Source organism: Serinus canaria, chromosome 2, assembly GCF_022539315.1.
Source record: "Serinus canaria isolate serCan28SL12 chromosome 2, serCan2020, whole genome shotgun sequence".
NCBI classification, from domain to species: Eukaryota; Metazoa; Chordata; class Aves; order Passeriformes; family Fringillidae; genus Serinus; species Serinus canaria.
Window position 1 is genome coordinate 94610735 of NC_066315.1, and position 21657 is coordinate 94632391.

Below are 21657 nucleotides of genomic sequence, written 5' to 3' on the forward strand. Positions count from 1 at the left end.
AAAAGTCTGGCCAAGAGATAAATCACTTAATGTACAGCTTGTAATGAAAAAAATGCACAGATCCAAAAAAGATGGAAAGATGCGTAATCAGAGTGGCACTAGAAAGCACGATTATAATTACATCCGTGATTAGGAGGGAAAGGGGGAGGAGGAAGACAGTGAGAATGCAACAAGAAATTTTGTGGAAACTTCTTTAAAATAATTCCCAAACCAAGATAATGACAATATCGTTGCTATGCTGCCAACACTTCCCAAGTGACAATTTTCAGTGAGTGAAGATTCCATGGTTGGGCTCTTTGGGGTCTTGTTTTTTTTCTCCCCCTCTCAGAAAAGCTCTGCTATTTTTCTGTGGCTTGAGAAAGAAAAAAGCATGAGAAATTCATACCCGAAATTTGGTATCAAGGGTGCGTTTGTGCAGAGGGATCATAGAATAAAATGGTCTGCCTTGTCTACTTGAATAATACGTATTTGTGTTGGCTTTTCCCAAGAAGATTACAATTTTAATTACTTTCTGGCAACTTTCATGTTTTGGTGTTGCTGTTAATAACACTAAAACAAGTGCTTTTTTCTTTTTTCTTTTTTTTTTGTAACATGGGAGAAGTGTTTCACTTTTTTTATCGGAATGTTAGATAGTATATGCCTAGAATAAAGCCAAAGCCTTCAAACACTTAGTTTCTAAGTCTCTGCTTGTCTATTAGACTTTATTTTCAAGATTATTTTGACTGTTTATTATTATCAAATACTGATATAATGACATTTAAGTAAAGCTCTATGCTTTAGAAAAACAACTCTACGGTTTGGAAACCTCTTTTCTAGCAGTTACAGCTGGAACTGAAAAGACCTGTGAGGCTTTTGTCATCTTGGTAATAATACACCTGTGACTTGGACCAACTCTCTTTACTTCTCTGAACTTCACTTTTTGCTGTATAGAAAATGAGGGAAGACCCAATATATAAGGATGCTTGAAATGAACGTGTAAGAATCAGATATGCATTGTTATTAATTGCCTAAAAAATCCCCTTCTCACATGGAGTTTATTTGGTGATCATGTTTCCTATTCTATCTTCCACAAATTTCTGGGCAGGAAGAACACTGGCAGCTGATTCCATATTGAACACTAATCCACTTTACACTATTGAGAAATTAGGTGTAGGCTGGTGAAGATTACAAGCATAGATGCATTATGATCACTGCATGAAACACAGCTAAAGCAAATGAGCAATTCAGTAAAGGGGTGACTCCTGCCTTGCCTTCAGATTTTGACAGAGTTGGCAGGCAGAGTCCCAGCCAGCATGTATATCCAGAATTCATCCCTGAGGAGAGTGAGGGCATGAATGGCTAGGTAGCATTCAGATCTGAGCAGAAGGTGTAGTGTTCTCACTGAATGCCCATGACACACAAGAGTTCTAACCATCAGTGCTGCCAACATCCATCTCTAGGGGCTGTGAGCTTGACCAAGAAATAGTGAATTTGCTGCCAAGCCTTCATTTTCCCAGAATTTCAATCTTACCCTGCTTAATAGGGAAGCCATCATCCATGCCTCAAGCCCTCTGTCACATAGGAAAGGTCAAAGACATAGAAATAAGGATCTCAATGATATCAGAATACTGGAAATATGGAGAATGGCTTCCTTTGGAGTGAAAATTGCACATAAATTGTGATAAAAAAGGTGAAAATGTTGAAAGCACCATCTTGGATCGTAGTTACTAGCCCATGGGGGCTTTAAGTGTCTCTTAGGGAAAATAAGAAGAAAGTATGCCATTCAATTACTTTTATTAATTCATCAGTTCCTCGTCATAGTCATCAACAAAATGGTAGCTGACTGATCCAAAATGCTCTGAATAAGCATGCAACTTCATTTCCACCTTAAGGTCAGTGCAGCCTGGGCACTGTTTTTGGGCCTAGTGCCAAACTAGCTGGGGCAAAGCCCTAAGCACTCCAAGAACTGATGGATCTGTTCTCTTCTGTACTTGCTATTCCACTTTCTCTGATAGCCAAAGAAGATATGAATGATGACAGGAAAATCAGAATGTGATTTCTTCATCAGGTAGCTAGCTAGTCACTTTGATGTCCCAAATTAGTCTCATTAGGACTCTACTAAGGGTTTGCTTCTTAGCCTTTTTTAGTCAAATTGTTATACTTGGAAATTCCCAGAAACCCGGTCATTATCTCCAGGTCAAAGTCCATTTCAGAAAGGTTGCATCTGTTTCCAAGAGGCAGAGTTGTCCTGTCACAGTCGGAGACAGGAGATACCTGTTTGTAAAGTAGGCTGCAGATTCACTGCAGCAAAAAAGCAACACCCTCTCGACAAGTCAAAATAGATTAATGAGATTGTTAAGCACACACAATAATTTTCTTCACTAGAGATTTGCAAATGCTTTGATGGATGTGAAGAACCCAACCTCTCACTTCTTTCCTGCTCCCAGTACTCATTTTCAAATTTTATTATGCCGTAGTGATAGACATTAGTACATACAATGGCACTGAAATTTAGTCTCCCTCTGTTAAAAGCAGCCTCTTTTCTACTACTGACTCACACCGTTATTACACAAATAGGTATTGGAAAAAATGTTTTTCTCAAATATTAAAGGAAAAGGAAAAACATCAGTGCCATCAGAGAACATTTGGTTTGTTTTAAATCCAAAAGTTTTCCTCTTTATTGGCAAACGTTAGCAAAGATAAGTACTTACAAGAACAGGCCATGAAGAAACTTGCAAATACAACATATGCAATTAAAAGATGCAAGTAAAAATGAAACTTTTTCTTTACAGCAACGCTATTTCATTTGTATTCTTGTGAGATATATGAGTACAAGTCATTTGATTGCAGAAACTATCACTCTGTGATATTCAATGTATATTTCTCTTTCAGTTGTAGCAAGTCTAATCATCCTACATTTGTCTGGGGCAACCAAAAAAGGAACAGGTACGTAAACGTCAAACATTTTTGTCAGGCAATTTATTGGAGACCAAAATATGGATTTGAGTTTTTAGTTAAGTTTTCAAAATTTTTAGTAGCTCATTTACTTCCAGTGTCTGCCCTTTGTTCATTTGTTTGGGGTACTCACATGCCTGTATACACAAAAAATATCCAGGGGTCTCATCAGGCTCATCCTGACTCTAACTAAAAACTATAAATACTCCCACTTTCAAATTGGAAAGTCCAGTTTGGGCATTCAGCTACCTACACTTAAAACCTTTTTTCTTGTTGAAGTATAGTTAAAAACCTGAAGTTTGGTATCATGAGTGCATTTGTGCAGGGGCAGTAGAGAAAGAGATTCTTGAAAGGCTTGGATGCTCAGTGTGAGGAGAGCCTTGCAGGGAATGCTGCTAAGCACAGTGTGTGTCTGAACCTGTGTCTGAATGCACAGTCCCTGTAGGCTGGAATTCATTGCAGGAAATTAAGCTCCATGCCATACTCCGCCTGGGTTTGGACTAGGGTGAAAAATAAATGTGAAGAAAATACATAGTATATAAGGAAAAAGATAGTATAAGTCCGATCTCAGATGGTTGTTATCATCCTTGGAAAGTGCTTGATCATCCATTGATCCTAAGAGGAAGCCTCACACACCTTTACTCTACACACTGGGGGCTTAAACTATATGGGACAGCTCTTATGTTATAAATACCTCATTCAGAGCAACACCAGTCTAGAACCTACTATCCTTCCTTTTAATAGCAGCCTAGCTATATTTTTTTCTGAAGAATCCATCTAATTTTAGCCTACTTGTTCCAAGCAAGATGCTTAGGAAGGAATCCCTGATCTGCAGCTTGAGCTGGCCCAAACCTTTGACTCGAGTCTCTCTGCCAGAGAGAAGAAAGAAATGCAAGAGATTCAGGGCTAGTAAGAAAGCAGAAAAAAAGGTCTGACTCTTGCTCTCTGAGGATTCACATAGGAGAAGGAAAGTTCTGGGCTGTGATTCCTGGCCTCAGAGCTATTTATTAATTTTACAGCAAACAGTGAGATAAAAATAATCTATGAACCAGATTCCAGGAATTCCCCTGTCTACTACCTCTGTCCAGTGAATATAGACTAAATATGCTGCAGATTTAAAACAACTTCTCTATATGATCATAATTCTCTGGGTTATTTCCTTGATTTTGTGGCTGATATATTCCTGTATTATGGCATGAAGCTTGCTGATAGAGCACATGCTTGAGCTTTCTGAGATATATGAGTGGGAAATTCACGCCTTCCAATTCTCAAGCATGTGCTTTCCGTAGATGGTTATTATTTTAAAAGTAATGCAAGTTTATTTCCCCTAGACATTCAAACCTCTCCTCTGCTTTGAAAAACATATTTTTAGTAAGAACTATATGTTTGTACCCTTAAAAAACAGCCTTCTTTTCCCCTGGATCAATTATCATACTCAGTCTCAACAGATGAAAGTTTGAGGCCACTGACAGAAAAGGGTCTACTGTATTTTTCCTGTTAGAGAGTTCTTAGTGCCACGCTGACATAATAATTTTTGAGCTAATTATATAATGCTTAATGTCATCATTTCACAGAAAAGCAAACTGTTTCCGAAGGACAGAGACCAGTGCAGTGTGGAACTTGGACAAAATATGCAGAAGGAGGCATCTTCACTTCTCCAAATTACCCCAACAAGTATCCTCCGGACAGAGAGTGTGTCTACATTATAGAAGGTGAACAAAAGAAGAATCTTTATATTTTCCCACCAACTGTATTAAAAAGAATATGTTTTATTATATGGGAAGAGTAGGTAAAGTCATGGTAACAAATATTTTCCAGTCAGAAAAAGATTTAGAGAACCTCTTGATTTCTGTTTTGATATAATTCATAAATTAGTTGAGGTGGTAAGTATGTAAGACTCAGTAATCAACAGTGCTTCAGGAATTTATTTCAGGATATTTAGAAAATGAATAGAACTTAAAATGCAATGAGACAGAAGAAAGGATATTTTAAAATGAGTAGTAAAAGTGAACATGGGAAACAAAAATGCTTTTGACTTTCATGAATTTAAATCCCACTGTAACTGAACCAGGGATGACAAGCTCAGTACAGTAAAAGAAGTCATACAGAAAATATCCATGTAGTGAGTGTTAAAGTTGTTTTCCATCCAGTTATTCATAAGAAAGGAAAATGAAATAAACCCTACCTACAAAATAAAGCTAGAGGAGACAAAACATCTCTAAAACTTAGTTTTTAACAAGTATAAAATTGCAGGCATGGAAGTGATATAGGAAAGGCTAAAGGTGTATTACAAACAAACTGTGGTTTCTTTTCATTAGTCTTGGTACAATGCATGTTGGAGAGATTGTTGTGATAATGAGTCTGTGGAAAGTAATAGAGGTTAGATCCTCTCAGAGCTCAGAAAAAATGAATCAGGTACTGTATAGGAAATCCCTGGAACCAAAAACTTCTTTTATGAGTTGTGAACACATGTGGAATAAAGCAGTGATAGTCTCCTATCCATGCTTCATTTAGAGAATTATTAATGAATTAATGCTGGAGTGAGGAACTACAGAAATCATTATTTTACAAAAGATGCAGGTAGCACAAAGATATATTTCCAAAGATATATAGCTGATTTAAATTTAATGAACTGTTCTAGACCCACACACACTATGTACTTTTAGAAAATCAAAAGCCACAGCAAAATGACTGACTTTCACTTTGGTGCCACATAACTTGACTGAAGTAAGTCAGAAGAGGTGATTCTAAATAATGTAGCCAAAGAAACTCTTAAAATAAAATTTAAGCTAGTCTGTATATGTCTGAAATTTAAACAGATACATGGTAAATATTTAAATTCCAGCATAGTTTAGTAATTGGTTTAAAATAATATTTTTTTTGAAGGAGATAAATGCATAGTTCGAAGTGTACAACTTAGCATTATTTTTTTCCCCAATTACACTTATGTGCTAGATCTGTGTCTTTTTGCACCTATTGATCAAATTATCTAACACTCCTGTGAGCCTGGGAAGAACCAAGCCTGTTTTATCTTCAGAGATCTGAAACACAGGATGTTTTGTCATTACAGTGAAATGGTGTAGAAAATAAACCACCATTTTTGTAAAATTTAGTCCACACCTCAGGTCATGAGATGTTCTTCCTCACAGTAAGAAGGTGCTTGATAGTCCAATATAGTAAAGACTTTTATCTTTATAATAATAATTAAGTACTAACAAAAATATAATAGGCTGAAAGATTGCAAAAATACACTGTTGAAATAATGTGATCTAAAATATCTAGAAATGGAAATGCCAAAGAACAATTTAGGAAAGAAAGATGTAATCAACCAACTTCTATGACAAAGAAGAAATTCCACATTGACAAGTTTAGAGCAGTGGATAAAGGAAAATAGTAAACTCAACAGACATCTTGTTATAATTTATCAGAAAGTTCAATCTTGTAAAATCCAGTAGAACACAGCTTTTCTATGGCATGGGTATTTTCTTCTTCCCATCCAGCCTAATAACAGCTTGGATTGCAGCTGGTCATTTCAAAACCCACAACGAACCATAGGCATTGAACAACATTTTCAGCTCTGATCTCCCCATGTCTATTTCTGTCTTCTAAAAAAATCAGAAATAGTCATGTCTGTCTGGAAAATGTCACAAAAATAAGCAGAGATATAGGAAGATATCTGAGCAATAATACTTTAAAATGTGTCAGATTTCCAAAAAAAAGGCAAAAGAGCTACTGAAGGTCAACAAAAAATTTTTTTTGTAATTAGAATAAATTATTTGTCCATATTTCTTCTTTTTGCAACATATAAAATACCAGCAAATGATAATTCCAGCAAGTATCAAATTTTCCCCAAATCTTTTATATTCTGTGAAACTCATTGTCATAAGACACTGATATGAAAGGATTTATAAAACACTTACATAGCAATGTATTTTAAATCAGATAACAATCTGCAGAAATTGTGGATAATCCTGACTAATGGAGGAAATAAATATTTCTGAGTAAGACAGAAACATCTCTTAATGCATTTTATTCCTATATTTAGTTTTGAAATTTCCATATGCTGGAGCAGCTTCTGAATCTTGTTGAATGCCAAGTACCAAACTGGAGGGACTGTTGATATGTTGTATAGCATCATCCCCCCATCACTCTCTCCCTGTTGTATGTCTCAGGGAGTTCAGCCTACCAGGACTGTATATAGCATAGTGAAAGCTCTATGATGTATGAAAATATGAATGCTAGGTTCTTTCCTGGATGCTTGCATTCATTCTTTCAAATATTTGCTATCAAACATGGTCTTAGGGCAAATTCAAACATAGTTCCTAGTGACTTTAGTGGTCTTTAGTGAGTTGTCCAGCTTGTAGTGTGTTGTAAACAGCTGAGTTTCTTCTCAATTTTTGTTTCCTCCCCATTGTATCTCAATTTATATGTATGCAATCCTTTTGTTGTGTCAAAATTATTTTGGTGACATAAAGGAGCTGGCAAAAGTTGCCATGATCATAGGCTGTGAATTTCTGAAAGATAAGAAGATTCCTGACTCCAGAGGCTTCTTCTATCCTAGCAATCAAAGACATAAGCAAATCAAACAGTTGGAAGTTGTTTAAATTTTTCTGCTTTTCTTTTTTTTTTTTTTTTAATTTTGATTTAGTAGTAGTGATAATGAACTCTTAGGAGAACTAGAAATTTTAAAGTCCAGGTTGAATGCCTTTCTAAAGGAAATCCTTTAAGTCTAGACATCATAACCTCTGTACAAAAATTGTTATGCTACAGAGAAGTGTCATAAGTGAGGCTTGTAGGAGGGCTGATATAACTCCCCAGGGTTCCTCTGATGAATTTCATCTGCCATTCAAAATGCAATGAATTTTTTTTTATTTTTGCTTGTTTTTTTTCTTTTTTTTTTCTTTCAATCTTAGCTGGCATATAGAAAACATAGAAAATGAGCTGAGAAAAATTGGCCAAATTTCACCCTTATTTTGCATATTCATGATTCTAACCTGACAAAATTCACAGCTGCCCAGAACAATCACAGCAGTGACAGCAATAGCCTTTGCCAGACTGCAGAACATTTGGCATGTGTGCTATAAAAGGAAATTTGCACAAGAGATTTTGTAGGAGCAAAGGCTTTCATTTGTATTAAAATAGTTGGGGTGTGGGATAGTCATACTATACACACTATAACTTGAGAATTGGTTTAACAATCCTGTAAGTGAAAAACCTGTAAAATGGTAACCACTCTTCTGCTTTTAATAATTAAGTGCTTATTTATAAATACAGGTATGAACTAGAATTGCTTTATGGAGATATAAAATATATCTTCCACTTTACAAGTTTGTGAACATATAGAGTTATCCGTCTTGAAAATCTCATGTTCTCACTAAAGACCATTAAACTCTTTCATGATATTTCACAAGTGTTAGAAAATTGTCATGTTGTCACCAAATGAGAAACCTCTGCTCAAAGTCCTTTTGTATTTCACAATGATTTTTGTGTTGAAAAAATTTTCACCAAAACAATGAAAGAACTCTATTTTCAAATGAAGATAAATGTGATTTCCTTATCAATAATACCAGGATAACCAGAAGGAATGAGGATTATTGAAACTATTAGTACGGTAAAACCTCATATAGATGGCAGTAACTGTTGAGTTCTTTCTCATTTCCATGCAGTGTGGCAAATTGAAACAGATTTTTTCACTTAACTTCAGCTGTCTCTACACAGACTTAGAGGCTGATCAGAATTAAAACCTTAATTGTGTAGTTTTGCTGCAGCTGGTCTACTGTGAGCTGGAACCCAATGACTTTTTTTTTTTTTTTTTTGTCCATTGGATGTAAAATCTTATGACAGCACTTGTGTAAGATAATTAGATGAAAAATATGACAAGACATGCAAGCATTAAGTATGCCTTTCCATAGTTCTAAACACTTTTGAAGAAAGACAATTGGAAGTTAAATATGGAAGTTGTGGCATTTGAAATCAAGTCATTTAATGAGACAATATATTCAATATATTTTATTTGGAGTGAACAACCAGTTATCCTGACATCATAGCCACAAAATAAGTTCTGAAGATGTGAGCAGGTTTTACCTGTTAATTAGGATTCCAGAAATAACCACTCCATTCCTCTTTTTCTGATTAGATGGCCAGATGCCAATAGTTTGGAAGATTTGCATATTCTGGATTTTTTGTTTTAGTTTTCTGGTGGTGCACATACTCTATTGTTAGTGACTATTCTGGACATGTTCTCAGTTTATTTCTGTAAATTTTACTGCAACCTCATTTACACACACTTTCTTGAAAAAGGTGTGGCACAAGATGTGTGTTTCAACAATAGCTGCTTTTTCTACCTCATGTTTAGCAAAGAAACATCTTATTAAAGCCAAAGCATAAGAATGAAATTATACCATTTTTTGCTAAAAGGACCTTTAAGCTGAGAATTTGGATTATTTGTTTTCATCACTGATGGTCACATCAAGGAAGTATTGATTAATTTTGTGTTTTATGTAGATTATTGCAAACAAAACATTTAACCATTAACTAATTATGAAGCACAAGAAGAAAAGCAGAAGTGCATTTAAAAGCACCTGATGAAAAGCTCATGGATGTGTGTGTTGCACCCTGGAGTTACACACAGTTACAGAAATACGAAGTGTTCATGGTGGCTTGGCCAAAATGCTGCTAGAACATGACTTTACATTTAAGGGGTGTGAACAGGCAGTGGTCCTGCCCTCAAACTCAGTCCCCAGCCTTCTTTTATCCCCAGTGGAGAAGTGCTGCTAATGAATATTTAATGCTCCATTCTTAAAGTGAAGTAGCCTCTACTCACACGGCCTTCAGGAAAATGTGGAAGCTTGAGTTCTCCTTGAGCTGATGTGATTCTCTCTGATCCTCCGGCAAGATCTGAGCTTCACTAGGAAAAGCCTCATCTTGACTCTGTGGAAAAAAAAAATAAAAGCTGAATAGTGTAAACTATAGCAATATTCTGGCTATAAAAGTGGTTAGCAGTGTGAGATTCAGAGTTACATGGAGATTAGGGTTGTGGAAATTTTGTTGTTTCTCAGGTCATTCATTCACATGGCTAATAGCTCTCATGGGTAACTGTAGGCCTGATTTTTATTTATCCACAATCTTTCCTTTTACTTCAGAGCCTCCTATACTGAGGCTATAGTTGGGTCTAGGGCTCTTTTTCAACACCAAAAATCATGTCAAATGACTGAACTCCAAGGGGGCCTCATGGCCATTTTTAACATTATGTGAGTCTTGGATACAGAGGAGACTTGTTAAGGATTTAACCATGAGCCAGTGTTTGTAACCCTCTTCTTGATATGAAATAAGGCAGCAGAAAAGAAAGTTTTTAAAGGACAAATGTCCTATGATAATGGCATGAGCCATTTTTGAAGCAATCACTTTGTGGCTGCAGGAAGCACAGGAGCTATGCTGCTGTATGTCAGCATAGCTGATAGTCAGTGGTGGGAGAATCGATCTTCATATCCAGTTTGTGACATTAAAACATAATAATAAAGCTCTAGACCAGTAAATAGCATAACATTGGAGTTATGAATGTGTAAGATTTTCAAGCCATGATGAGCATTCTTCAGATTGACTAAAGTGTTATCAGGATAGAATTTCTGACTCTGTGGTCCTTAGGTGGATGATGAACAGCTCTCAACAAATCCCCTTAAATGGAATAAGAGCATGCGGAATATGATCCCAAATTGAAAGTCACTGATTGCTCTCTTCTGTCCTCATATTGCTTTATTGAGTTTAAATCAATAATTTTTATAAAAGTGTAAAGTCAAGGATAGAAAGTTCTGAATAAAATTAATCGATGATGTGTTTCAAGTATTTAATCTTTTACTATAATCTAAAAAGGTTTACTTTAGTTTTCAAACTTCACCAAGGATAACATCATTATGATCTCCTTTACAAGCTTTATTATCTGACCTTACTTTTGTAAATTTTTTTGTACTTTCAAACTAGCTTCTTTTCCATAGACTGTGAATTTGGTGCAATTATATGTAAAACACAGACCTATGCTTTTTCTATTGAATTTGTATGGGTATAAAGATCACAAATTTCCTGTAAATCGTTATAAATAATGACAAGTCACTACTATTCTCCTGAATGTGAATGTCTTCAAATTGAGAATAGTAGAAAAGGTTTCTTTCTTTTGTTAAATGAAATGTTTCAGTAAATATCAATCATCCAGTTATATTAACATTGTAAGTAAAGCTGTTAAAATAATCTTTCTCTCCAAATAAGATGTTTTATTAACTTAAATGCTTATTATAAAATGAGGCTGTATCTATCTACATGAAATAGTTGTAAGAGGGATCTGTCTATGTGCTCTTATGTAAAGATTTCAAAGTTTACCTGATATCTTCTTACTCAGTTAAATTTAAATAATCTCTCTTCTTATGTGAGTAATGAGTTCATACCAAAAGCTTCGTTTTAAAACATTTCAGAATCCAAACAAGATCTTTGTTCTTGTAACATTGACACTTTTCTTATTACTCTTGAGGAAATAAATGTAGAGATACTGACTCCTGGAGTGGCAGCAGTTTCCATGCTAAGCAGTTTCCATGCTAATAACTCGGCATGGAGTTTGATCTTGCATATTTTTATGTGAAAAGAATGGTAACTCTGGCAAAGCTCATGGTAATACAAACCTCTTTTGATATGTGTAAAGTGTAGGACATGATCCCATGAGAGGCACAGCAGGCAATGACACAACAAATCCTTGTCTTAGCAGAAGGCTTTGTCAGCAAAAGGCTCCAATGCACCATGCTCTAGACACAGAAGGCACACAGTTTTTGCTATGGCCAGGATTAAGGACAGAAAACAGTGCAACTCTAGGAGGCTGCCTCTGATAAAATGCATCTATCAAACCATGATTTTTTTCCCTCCTTGAAAGAATATACTATATTTCTACCAGTTACTTTTTTTTTGTTTTATACAGAAGATCCCAGGAAATTTTTTTTTTAAGAGATCATTCTGAATGTCTCCAGACTTAAGACCTATCATTAAAGATGGATTTTTTTAAATGTCTAATTACATTGCCACTATGAACTTCCTTCAAGATTTTCAGTATATCATTTGCTCTTCTATTTTCATCCTTATCCAGGATCCTTATCCTTCTTTCTTAAGTGAGAATTCACTGAATTTGTTCTTATGTTTCCAATGAGAAGTAGTTCTGAGTATAAGCAATTACACTTCAGTTTGTCATTGACTGCAATATGTACAGGAAGATAATCTGTCCTTACTGTAGCACAGTTCTGATCAGCCTTTTCTTCATCATCTTTCTCATTACTAGTATAAAAAAAGTAACCTGATTAACAGCCCTCCCCAAAATATAAGAGAAAAAAAATTTCTAAATATGTAAGTTTCTTAGAAAAATTTTATATTTTATATTTGAATTGTTCCTGGCTATATTTTTCTGTTCATCATAGATATCTCTCTCTTAACTCTACTAAACACTGTTGTCAAGAAAACTTTTTTTTTTAAAGGGAACAACAGATAAATAAACTGACAGTGTAAAATCCATAAAAAAGTTTGGATGTACTAATTTTCAAACAAGTTTTTAAGAAAAATTTTAGGATCCATACAAAATTGATATATTTGATTTTCTTCAAGTTTTGATTTAGTTTTGAAGGGTTATAAAATAATAAGATAATTTTCTTTTTTGTTTCTAGCTGCTCCTAGGCAATGCATTGAACTACACTTTGATGAAAAATATTCCATAGAGCCTTCTTGGGAGTGTAAATTTGACCACATAGAAGTACGAGATGGACCTTTTGGCTTTTCCCCAATCCTTGGACGTTTCTGTGGACAGCAAAATCCACCTATGATAAAATCCAGTGGCAGATTCCTGTGGATTAAATTTTTTGCTGATGCTGAACTGGAATCTATTGGGTTTTCTGCTCGGTATAATTTTACACCTGGTAAGTACAAACCATCACATTTTTAATAGGAAAAGCTTATCATTGTAACTTTTCTAATGATATATAATCTTGCTGTTGAATAATATCTTTAGCTGGGGCTTAGTTTGTTGTCAAGGAAGGTATTAATAGATAGGAAATTGATAAAAGTCATATATATCTTTTGCATAAAGATATGCATTACAGAAGGTCATTCAAAATGTTTCATGGGAAGTTTAGTGTTTTATGCTTGGCTGTTATTTTTCTTTCAAAAAGATCATTGATAAAGTAGTCTAATAAAAAAATGTAATTATCTCAGAAAATTCCATCATTGCTTTTCCACTTCACCAATCATGTCCCCAGCTGAGGAGTGGAATAGTTCTCCTTCCTCAATAAAGCAAACTATTACAAGTAATATCAGACGATCTGTGAGGTTCAAATAGTAACATGTATTAAATATTTTTTTTAAAAGGCTGTAAATCTTAATTCCAATTGTACAAGTATTTCTTGTCTCTGTTTAATTCATTAAAGTAAAACAAAATTCATAGCCACACTTTCCATTAATTCCCCTGCTCCCCCACTTGTTAACAAAAGATTGCTGATTTTAAATTTCTTCTTTGGCTGCAGCTCCACTATACTGCACTGCAACTGCACTGCTGGATGTGACGTAGTTCTGTGACTTCTTATGTACTCAGTGATGAGTCATGCTTTAGTATAGCTGACTCTAGAGCACTGTAATTATTATGTAATTTTCTCAACTATGTCACTATTTTTTCAGCTAAATTGTTGTATTACGTTGAACAATGTTCTCTAAAATATTACCAAAAATAAGCAGACCTAAAATTCTTCCTCAATTATTCCAGTAGTATCATAGAAGATGGCAGGTCTACAGGCTCTGTGTTGTTCTTCTTTCTGGTTTTCTTTCATTAATTCAAGGAAAATACCTATAAAACTAACCAGCCTAGTAAAATTTTCTTTCAAGTCCATGATACTGTTTTTCAGTGGCTAAACATATACAGAAGATTCAAACAGGAACAAAAGAGAGAATTTATGTAGCAATTTATCTGATAGCACGGTATATGTTTCTGTTGTAAATTCAAAGACAATAGACAAATTTTTGTTACAACCAGGCATATCCACTCTGAAAAGAGAGTTAATTTTTTGTCTCATTTAGCATGGGTCTGTGTGCTTTTGCCATTTCCTCACCCTGTGCCATAAGTCCTTTGCTTTATATTTCTTTACCTTTTTTTTTCCCAAAGAGTTGTGCATTCTGGTTGAAAAGATATTAATAGCAAAATCTGCAACTTAGTCTGTCTAAAAACTCTCAAGTAAAAGACAATTTCATGGACCATGTTTTATCCTCATTCCTTTACTACTGGTGTCAGGAGAATTTCTACACAAAGATCAATGCTGGTAAATTAGTACAGCAGCATAAATTCTTCTAGACTTCAGATGGAATAGCTACATCTTTTTTCTTCCTTGATTCTTTCCTTTTTCCCCCTCCCTAGATTTCAATAGAATCTCTGCAAGTAGTAGGGAGTTTCTCAGAATAGTGGCCAAAATGAGAATATGATTAATCTGACAAGTACAAAACAGCACTGCTGCCTCCTTGATCACCAATAAGAGGAAAAACTTCACATTGCACATTATTACTTGGGCAGTCTTTTATTATGCAGACATGGATAAGGCATGACATTTTGAGATCTTTTGTCCATATGCGTGCACTGGGAGGGGTCCCTGCCAACTCATAAAGCAGAATGATGGCTTTTGAGATTATACAAGAGAGTAACAGAGAGAGGATTCCACTCCAGAGTATAACAGAGTAGCATAGAGAGGACTTCAATACAGAAATTATCACCTAAACCACCCACAACCAGTTTAAGTGACAATTTAAAAAATTAAATTATGAACAACGGAGAGATCAGAAGAAAATTTTCAGCTAACTTCTCTTTAAAGAACTTGAAGAAAGTGATCCACAGCAAAGACTCATTTGGAAACTGTTGCTGTCTGAAGCAGCTGAATGCTCAGGGGAGATGTGGTCTTCGTTGCCACTCATTTCACTTGCCAAAAGCAGGACACTCTTCCTAACTGCAACCTGGAGAAGAGGTTTTTTCCTCCAGAGACAACGCAGTTATTTCTTGAGTATCAGCAATCTTTGAGGGTCCCCATCTGCCCCTGACATGTCTCTCATCTGCCTCTTTTGCATTTGAGATCTTAATGGAGAATAAAGAGACATGATGATTAACATGTGGGTGTGTGCCAAGATTTAAAAAATGAAAAGGAAATTTGACTAAATTGAAGCTGCAACTGTTTATTGTTATTTGAATGGTACCTAGAGAAACAGGGAAAGAAATTATTTACTATGTCTCCAGGGTGTATGAAAACAGATAACTGGAAGAAGTTGAAAAAAGATCAGTTAAGATATAATGAAAAATGCTGAAATGAGTATCTATTAGTTTGTGCAAATGGAAAGAGTCCTGCACCTAAGGCATTTAAAATCTAGTTTGGACTAAGTCCTATAAAAAGCAATTATATTTAAAAATCCTAAGGGACAGACTAATAATTTGCAATTACGACAACTTTCCTGTTCAATAATTTCTTTGACTCCTTGGTATTGAAATGGTTGGGAATCCATCCACCAAGGCAAAAGTCCAGTAGGGACTGTGGTTTCAGAAACAAATGTAACCCTTTTGCCATACGTTCTCTTCCATTTAAGTAAACCTTTTTTCAGAGGTCTTTTCAGTACTCTAAAAAGAGAGATCCTGCAGAAGAAAAAACTTTGGCAACAAAATGAGAGCTGCACACATAACCAACATGAACACACCCAGAAACTGGTAAAACTACTGAAGGTTTTGCAAGAAGTTCCTTATTAAAAGAATAATTTAGGCTTTTGTTTTTGTCATTCCTAAATCATAGTGTTAAGAGACAGGGAGATGAATGAAGTTGTACGTAAGGTACAATAGACTATTTTCAAAGTCAAAACTCTGGGCTAAGGGAAAAAGTATTCATCTTTTGCATAATTACAGCTAATATCAATAATAATCAGATTTTGCATACATGAGAGTGTATAAAGAAATAAAAACTTCTCTAATTTTTAAATACTATTATAATTTTATTTTTTATGTTAAAATTCTGATTAATTGTGTTCATTTCAAAACAGAACTATCTGAACCTATTGAACCTTCATAAATGAATGCAACCTTTTTTGTTGGGTTGTTTTTTTTTAAGGAAATCTGATGTATGAGAGAAACACATATTAGACTACGATATTTTCAGGTCCTGCTGGTTCACTTTGAATACAATATTGATTGGCTAAGGAAAAACCCATGACACAGGATATTTCATCCTTGCTCTTGTTTTGTCATTCTTTGGGCCACTGAAAGGCCTACACCAGAAATTTCATTTCACAGCTCTGGGTTCTTTGACTCAATCTATTACACTCCTTTTTTCTAAAAAGTTTCATCTCAAGATTGTCTTCCAAAGTGGTGTTGAATCACTGTTTTGTCGAAAAAGTCAAGTACTACTTCAAACTATTGACAACTCTTCTTTGAAAAGAATCTTTTTTTTTCTTTTTTTTAGTACAGACAAAGAATTCAGGCAGAGAGAGGCTGTGTTTATCTGGGCTTTCTTGCTCAGCTAGAATAATCAGATTTCTGTTTATCCTGGTCCCTGATTTTGCAGGACAGTGGCTTAAGATAGCACATCATTACTTTCAGTTCCTTCACTTAGTAGAAGCCATCTGTGTTTTTATTTAGCCTCATTAATATAAACGTCAGTCAGCAATGTTTTCTATTCAACTGCCTGATAATGGAAAACGAAAAACAGACTTGTACTCTTGTGTCCCAAAAAAGTGGAATATGAAACACTTTCTAACTGGAGTAACAGTATTTCACATTCTCATTACAGTCAGAGTAATAGAATAATTATGTCATATATCTTGAGGGAAAAAAAAAAAATTCCTCCTCGTTGGGGAATTTGTATATTTTAGAACTCATGAAAAATTTAATGAGAATTTAATAAATACAATCACAATTCTTAAAAGGACTTAGCTAAAATATTATTAAATAATTTTGCCACCTAATGCCCATCTCCTGCCTTGAGTTTGTTTAAGCAAGGGATATTTCCCAGGCATCTGGAATAACTGAATATCCATGTGAGCTAGGTCACTTGTACTTTTTTGTTTGCTCTTCTGAACCTGGTCTGATTACTTCTAATTTAGTATCAGCAATGGCAATCACTTTTTAGCAACTTGAAATCCAGTTAAGCTTTTTGAGAACCAAAAAACCATTTACCTTGGACCAGACAATGTTTTTCTTTTGGGATCAGAGTTGGTTTGGAAGATGAGAAATTACTCATTATACCTTCATTTAAACTTTTGAGACAGAGCCACATGATGTCAAAAAAAGACTTGGAAAGTGAGAGTCTGTTTTATTTATTGAGATATAAGTTCCCAGCTCTTCAAATTGCTATAAGCAACTTCCTGGTGTTATGAAATTTTATTGTGTTTCTACAAGTGCACTTCATAAGAGTCAGGCACTTCATTGCTGTTTACAAGGCATTAGGGCATCTGGTCTTGGGAAAGGGAAGGAATTTCTCTCAAGTAGGATGATGCATTGCATTGAAAATCATGATCACAGGTTTCTGTTAAATTTCAAGTGTAAAATAATTCCTTATGTGGAGCAAATGAGTATCTAAAAGGTCTCATGGTGTTCTCAGATCCCATATTATGTCTTGCCATCTCATAGTTATATGTTTCTTTCAACAATACCCAAAAGGCAAATGCAGAACTTCCTAGTTTAGAAATCCCTGCATGCTGGGAGCTTCATATTACCAACAGAAGGAAGCTGAACACTTAAATCCCTTCACTGTTGAACTTTGATGTAAAAACAAGAACAAGAGAAATATAACATACAGTTTTAAATATTTCTAGCACTGGAGTAAAGAAAAATGACAACTTCACTAGGGGCACTTACTGCTTCCCCTGCCATCAGTGCACTCATCAGTGTTCCCTACAAAAATCCCTTGCCTGTATTCATTCCATAATAGGCTGGACATGGAGGTCTGGAGAAGGTTTACTAGGATATTTACTACTACTAGGACATTTACTACTACAGCAGTATAGGTACAAATAATTCTATTCCACCTCCACAGGAAACACCTTTTTTCATTTGTAGGTGACCTCACCAACAATGATGATTATGATGTTGCAATGATAAATATTTTTTTCAGGGGAGCCTTATTTCACTGACAAAACACCAGTGTTTTTGGAGCACCTGTGAGGGATCTTTAAGAAGCTTAGATGTACACTGAAAATTAGTCCTAGAAAACCAACATTTTTAGAGCAAGCTGCATTTTTAGAACACTGTTGTCATTCTATAAATAGTTTATATTATTACTTGTTACAAAACAATTAAATCTAAATCTTAGAAGCAGCAGAGGATTTTCCTTAAATATGGACTTTTTCTTATCCTCTTTTCCCTAAGGATAAACTTTTGACTCTATGTAAATACTATGCTGAGTTAGCTTAACCTTAGGTCTGATATAGAGTGACTACCCTTTGCTTTAAACACTTAAAAAATGAGGAAATAACCCGTGGGCCCTGGAAATTTGTTTTCTCTATTAATTCTTGATTTCTCTGTAACATTTGTGAAGCACTTGGAAATGACAGATCAAGGAGGATAATATGGAATTTGTACTGAACAGAAAGCCTAGGTAATTGTCTTCCACAAGTGTTTAAAACCAACTTATTTACAATGAAAATTTTCACTAGCTGCAGTCAAAACAGGCACCTCCAGAGCCTGCTGTGTTACTTGGTAGCTCTCATTCAAACATTATAGCACTTACTTCTTCAGGGGAAAAATTGGAAACTTCTTGTCTCATATGTAATGAATAAGGAAGTTTTGATGACTCTTCAAAGGTTTTCCAGGTCATCTGATTTTCTCATCTGGCAGATTTTCTAATAGCTCATATTGGGATGCACTCCAAGGTGGTTATGTTGTAGTCTCCTCCTGACAACTCTGTTGTCTGTAATAGTTTCTCTTAGGGACCTTGTAAATGTGGATATCTGGAGAGATTCTGCTGACACTGAAGGAATTTTTTTCCTTCACTAATATTTTTCTTAATCTGTTCAAATTTCATCTTTATGCATTGTATCTACAGGTTTATTACTGGTATAGGCAATAAATCTTAGCAATCGCCCCAGTGCTTTTGTCTCATCAGTCTGAATGCACCCCATCTGTCTGGGCAGAAAAACTATTTTTTAGAATGGCCATTCAGTTGTGACAGGTTTGATTCTTCAGCTGTCAGCATATATTAGGTAACACTCATGTTTATATAATTTCTTTTCGGTCATCTTTTTGCATAGGTTCGAGTAACTGTGATTGTAGATTGTTCTAGGTATAGTCTAATTTATTTGATAGTGTATTTATCAATTCTAGCAGCAATAAATAGTGATCTTTATTGAGATGCTTACCTTTCCTTAACAGATTTTTTACTGTTTCTATAGTGCTTCTAGCTAATTCTCCTTAAAGAATATACACTAACTCTTGTTAGAAGTCACTCAGTTCCCTGTAACTAATAAAAAGGCTTCTTGCCCCATAATTAGTAGCTTTGCAAACTTAAGTATTTGCAAAACTGAATCATGTTTCTGTTTCTAGAACTGAAAATTTTGGCAGTATGCAATGTTTGGTGAACAACAAAATGTGTCAGATAAGAAGCAAATCCTCTCTCATTTGTTATGTGCACTCATCTATTGTTTAGCTTTGATTCATTTTCCAAGGACAGTACTCATATTTTTGTAAAGAGGACAATCCAGAGAGTCTCTTTTGCCTACCAGTGCTGAGGTGAAGGCCATTGAATATTATTTGCATATTTGTAGTTCTAGTGAGTGTTTGTTGTCATCTTTTTCCAAATTGATGGCTGAGACCTATCTTGATTTGATTACTGTCTTGCTGAGTAATGCAGGCTATGTAATACTTTTATTTCAGATGTCACACTTGAGCTTCTTTGATGGTCAGGTCTAAAAATAAGATCATGCTTCATTCAACTTGGACACAAATTTTGTTTTGAATACTTTGCAAGTAAAGTTACCTTGCCCATTAGAGCATCTATGCCTCTGATTCATTTCTCTTTTTCCCCTATTATGTGCTAAGACATTGAAGAGCCTGTAATCTTTAGTCTCACATTGTTGTCATGGGGTAGGGAAATGCTATCATGTAAAGTCTTTTTCATGTGAGAAACAGATCATGCAAGGATTTCTGTGAGAAGCAGGTGTCATCTCTGTGCTTAAATCTGGCCAATATATCTATTGCTAGACACAGTCCTGGAAAATCAAGGCTGTGAATCAAGCTTATGAACATTCTGACTTAGTCTGATTTGTTTTTTCCTCTTTTTTACACCTTCTCTCTCTCTCTGTACAGTTACAGTCTATCTCAACCTTCTGACAACTTCCTTTCACCTTGTGTTCTTTTATCTTATACATACACTGAGGAGATACAAACAAACCTCCTATCAAAACATTGACTAATGACATCTGTACAACTGGGTGTGTTGTCCTAAAAATGATCATGACAAATTGAGGTAGAGAGAAGCTAATTTTTTTAAATTCTTATTTTAAAAGGATTCAATTTTCAGTATAGTTGGGTTCATGCAAGAGTCACCTGCTCATTGTGGGTGTTGTTTAATATTTGTGAATACTGAATAGATTAGGCAAGTTTTTGGTTTTTTTTTTCCTTATATTTTTAATTCACATTGGATAGATATATACTTAATCTCTTGTTAGGGAAAATCAACAAATTATTTTTTTGTTCAATTTATGTTCAATACATACATATTTTCAATTTGCTTTTTTTTTTTTTTTTTTTTTTTTTTTTTTTTTTTTTTTTTTTTTTTGTGACAAATCCAAATGTTAGGTGTCCTGATTTTTTTCTCTGCAAAACCTGTTCATTTCATAAAGGTCCTCAGGCCAAATAAAAATAACAGCTACCATAATTTAACGCTGTAATCCATCAAAAATCTCTGAAATTACTTTCTGATATGCCCAAGGATAATTCCAAAGAACAGTTGCTTAAGCTTACTATACTCAAATGCTGCACTGACAAGCCACTAAATCTAGTCTCAATTTAGCAAAGAATTTCAGGAAGCCTACATGTAAGCATGTGCCTAAATCCAGGCAATCTCTAGGCTTGGGTTCTTACTTAAAAGTATGTTTAAAGACTGTCCTCTACCTTTCTACCAAGGGAATGAAGTAAAAATTAAATATCTGTAAGTTTTGGAGAGCAAAGCTACCATTTCTTCAACTCTTTTAATTACTTAAAACTCGTTTTCTACCTTCACACAAATTATGTGGTAGATCTATATCAATTCAACATTTCTCCATTTGATCAGTATCAAACTAATATAGCATTAAATAGATTAAACTTACTCACTCAGCTTTTCCTTCTTTTTTTTTTTTAATATTCTGTTACAGTAAGCTGAGCTTTTGTTGGAATTAGAGAATCATGACAATGATTTTTCTGTCTTCCTGTACTATTCTTCCTCTAGATACCTTTGTCCCTAAAAAAGCTATCCTGGAATTGTCTGAAATGAAATTATTTTCTTCAATCATCTTCTGCTTAGAACAACATAATTAATTCAGATAAGCCTTTTTGGTCCAACTCAGTTGGTCAGTCAGATTTACAAGTTGTAAAATGAAGTGAGACAAGTTCTGCAATCAGTTGCAGTGAGTACTGGCTCCACTCCTTGGATTTAAACTTTGAAACATAAAATAAATTTCCAGTGCATTTTTTACCACATTCCCACTACAACTTTT

The 21657-nt window shown here is 34.8% G+C and overlaps 1 protein-coding gene across 1 annotated transcript in view; it reads left to right on the plus strand.

Annotated features, from left to right (window-relative positions):
- Nucleotides 1-21657, plus strand: part of NETO1 (neuropilin and tolloid like 1) — a 62257-nt gene that overhangs the window by 735 nt on the left and 39865 nt on the right. The window contains exons 2-4 of the mRNA XM_009101699.4: nt 2872-2925; nt 4509-4646; nt 12624-12872. Coding sequence (XP_009099947.1) covers nt 2872-2925; nt 4509-4646; nt 12624-12872 — 441 coding nt within the window. The remainder of the gene's footprint in view (nt 1-2871; nt 2926-4508; nt 4647-12623; nt 12873-21657) is intronic.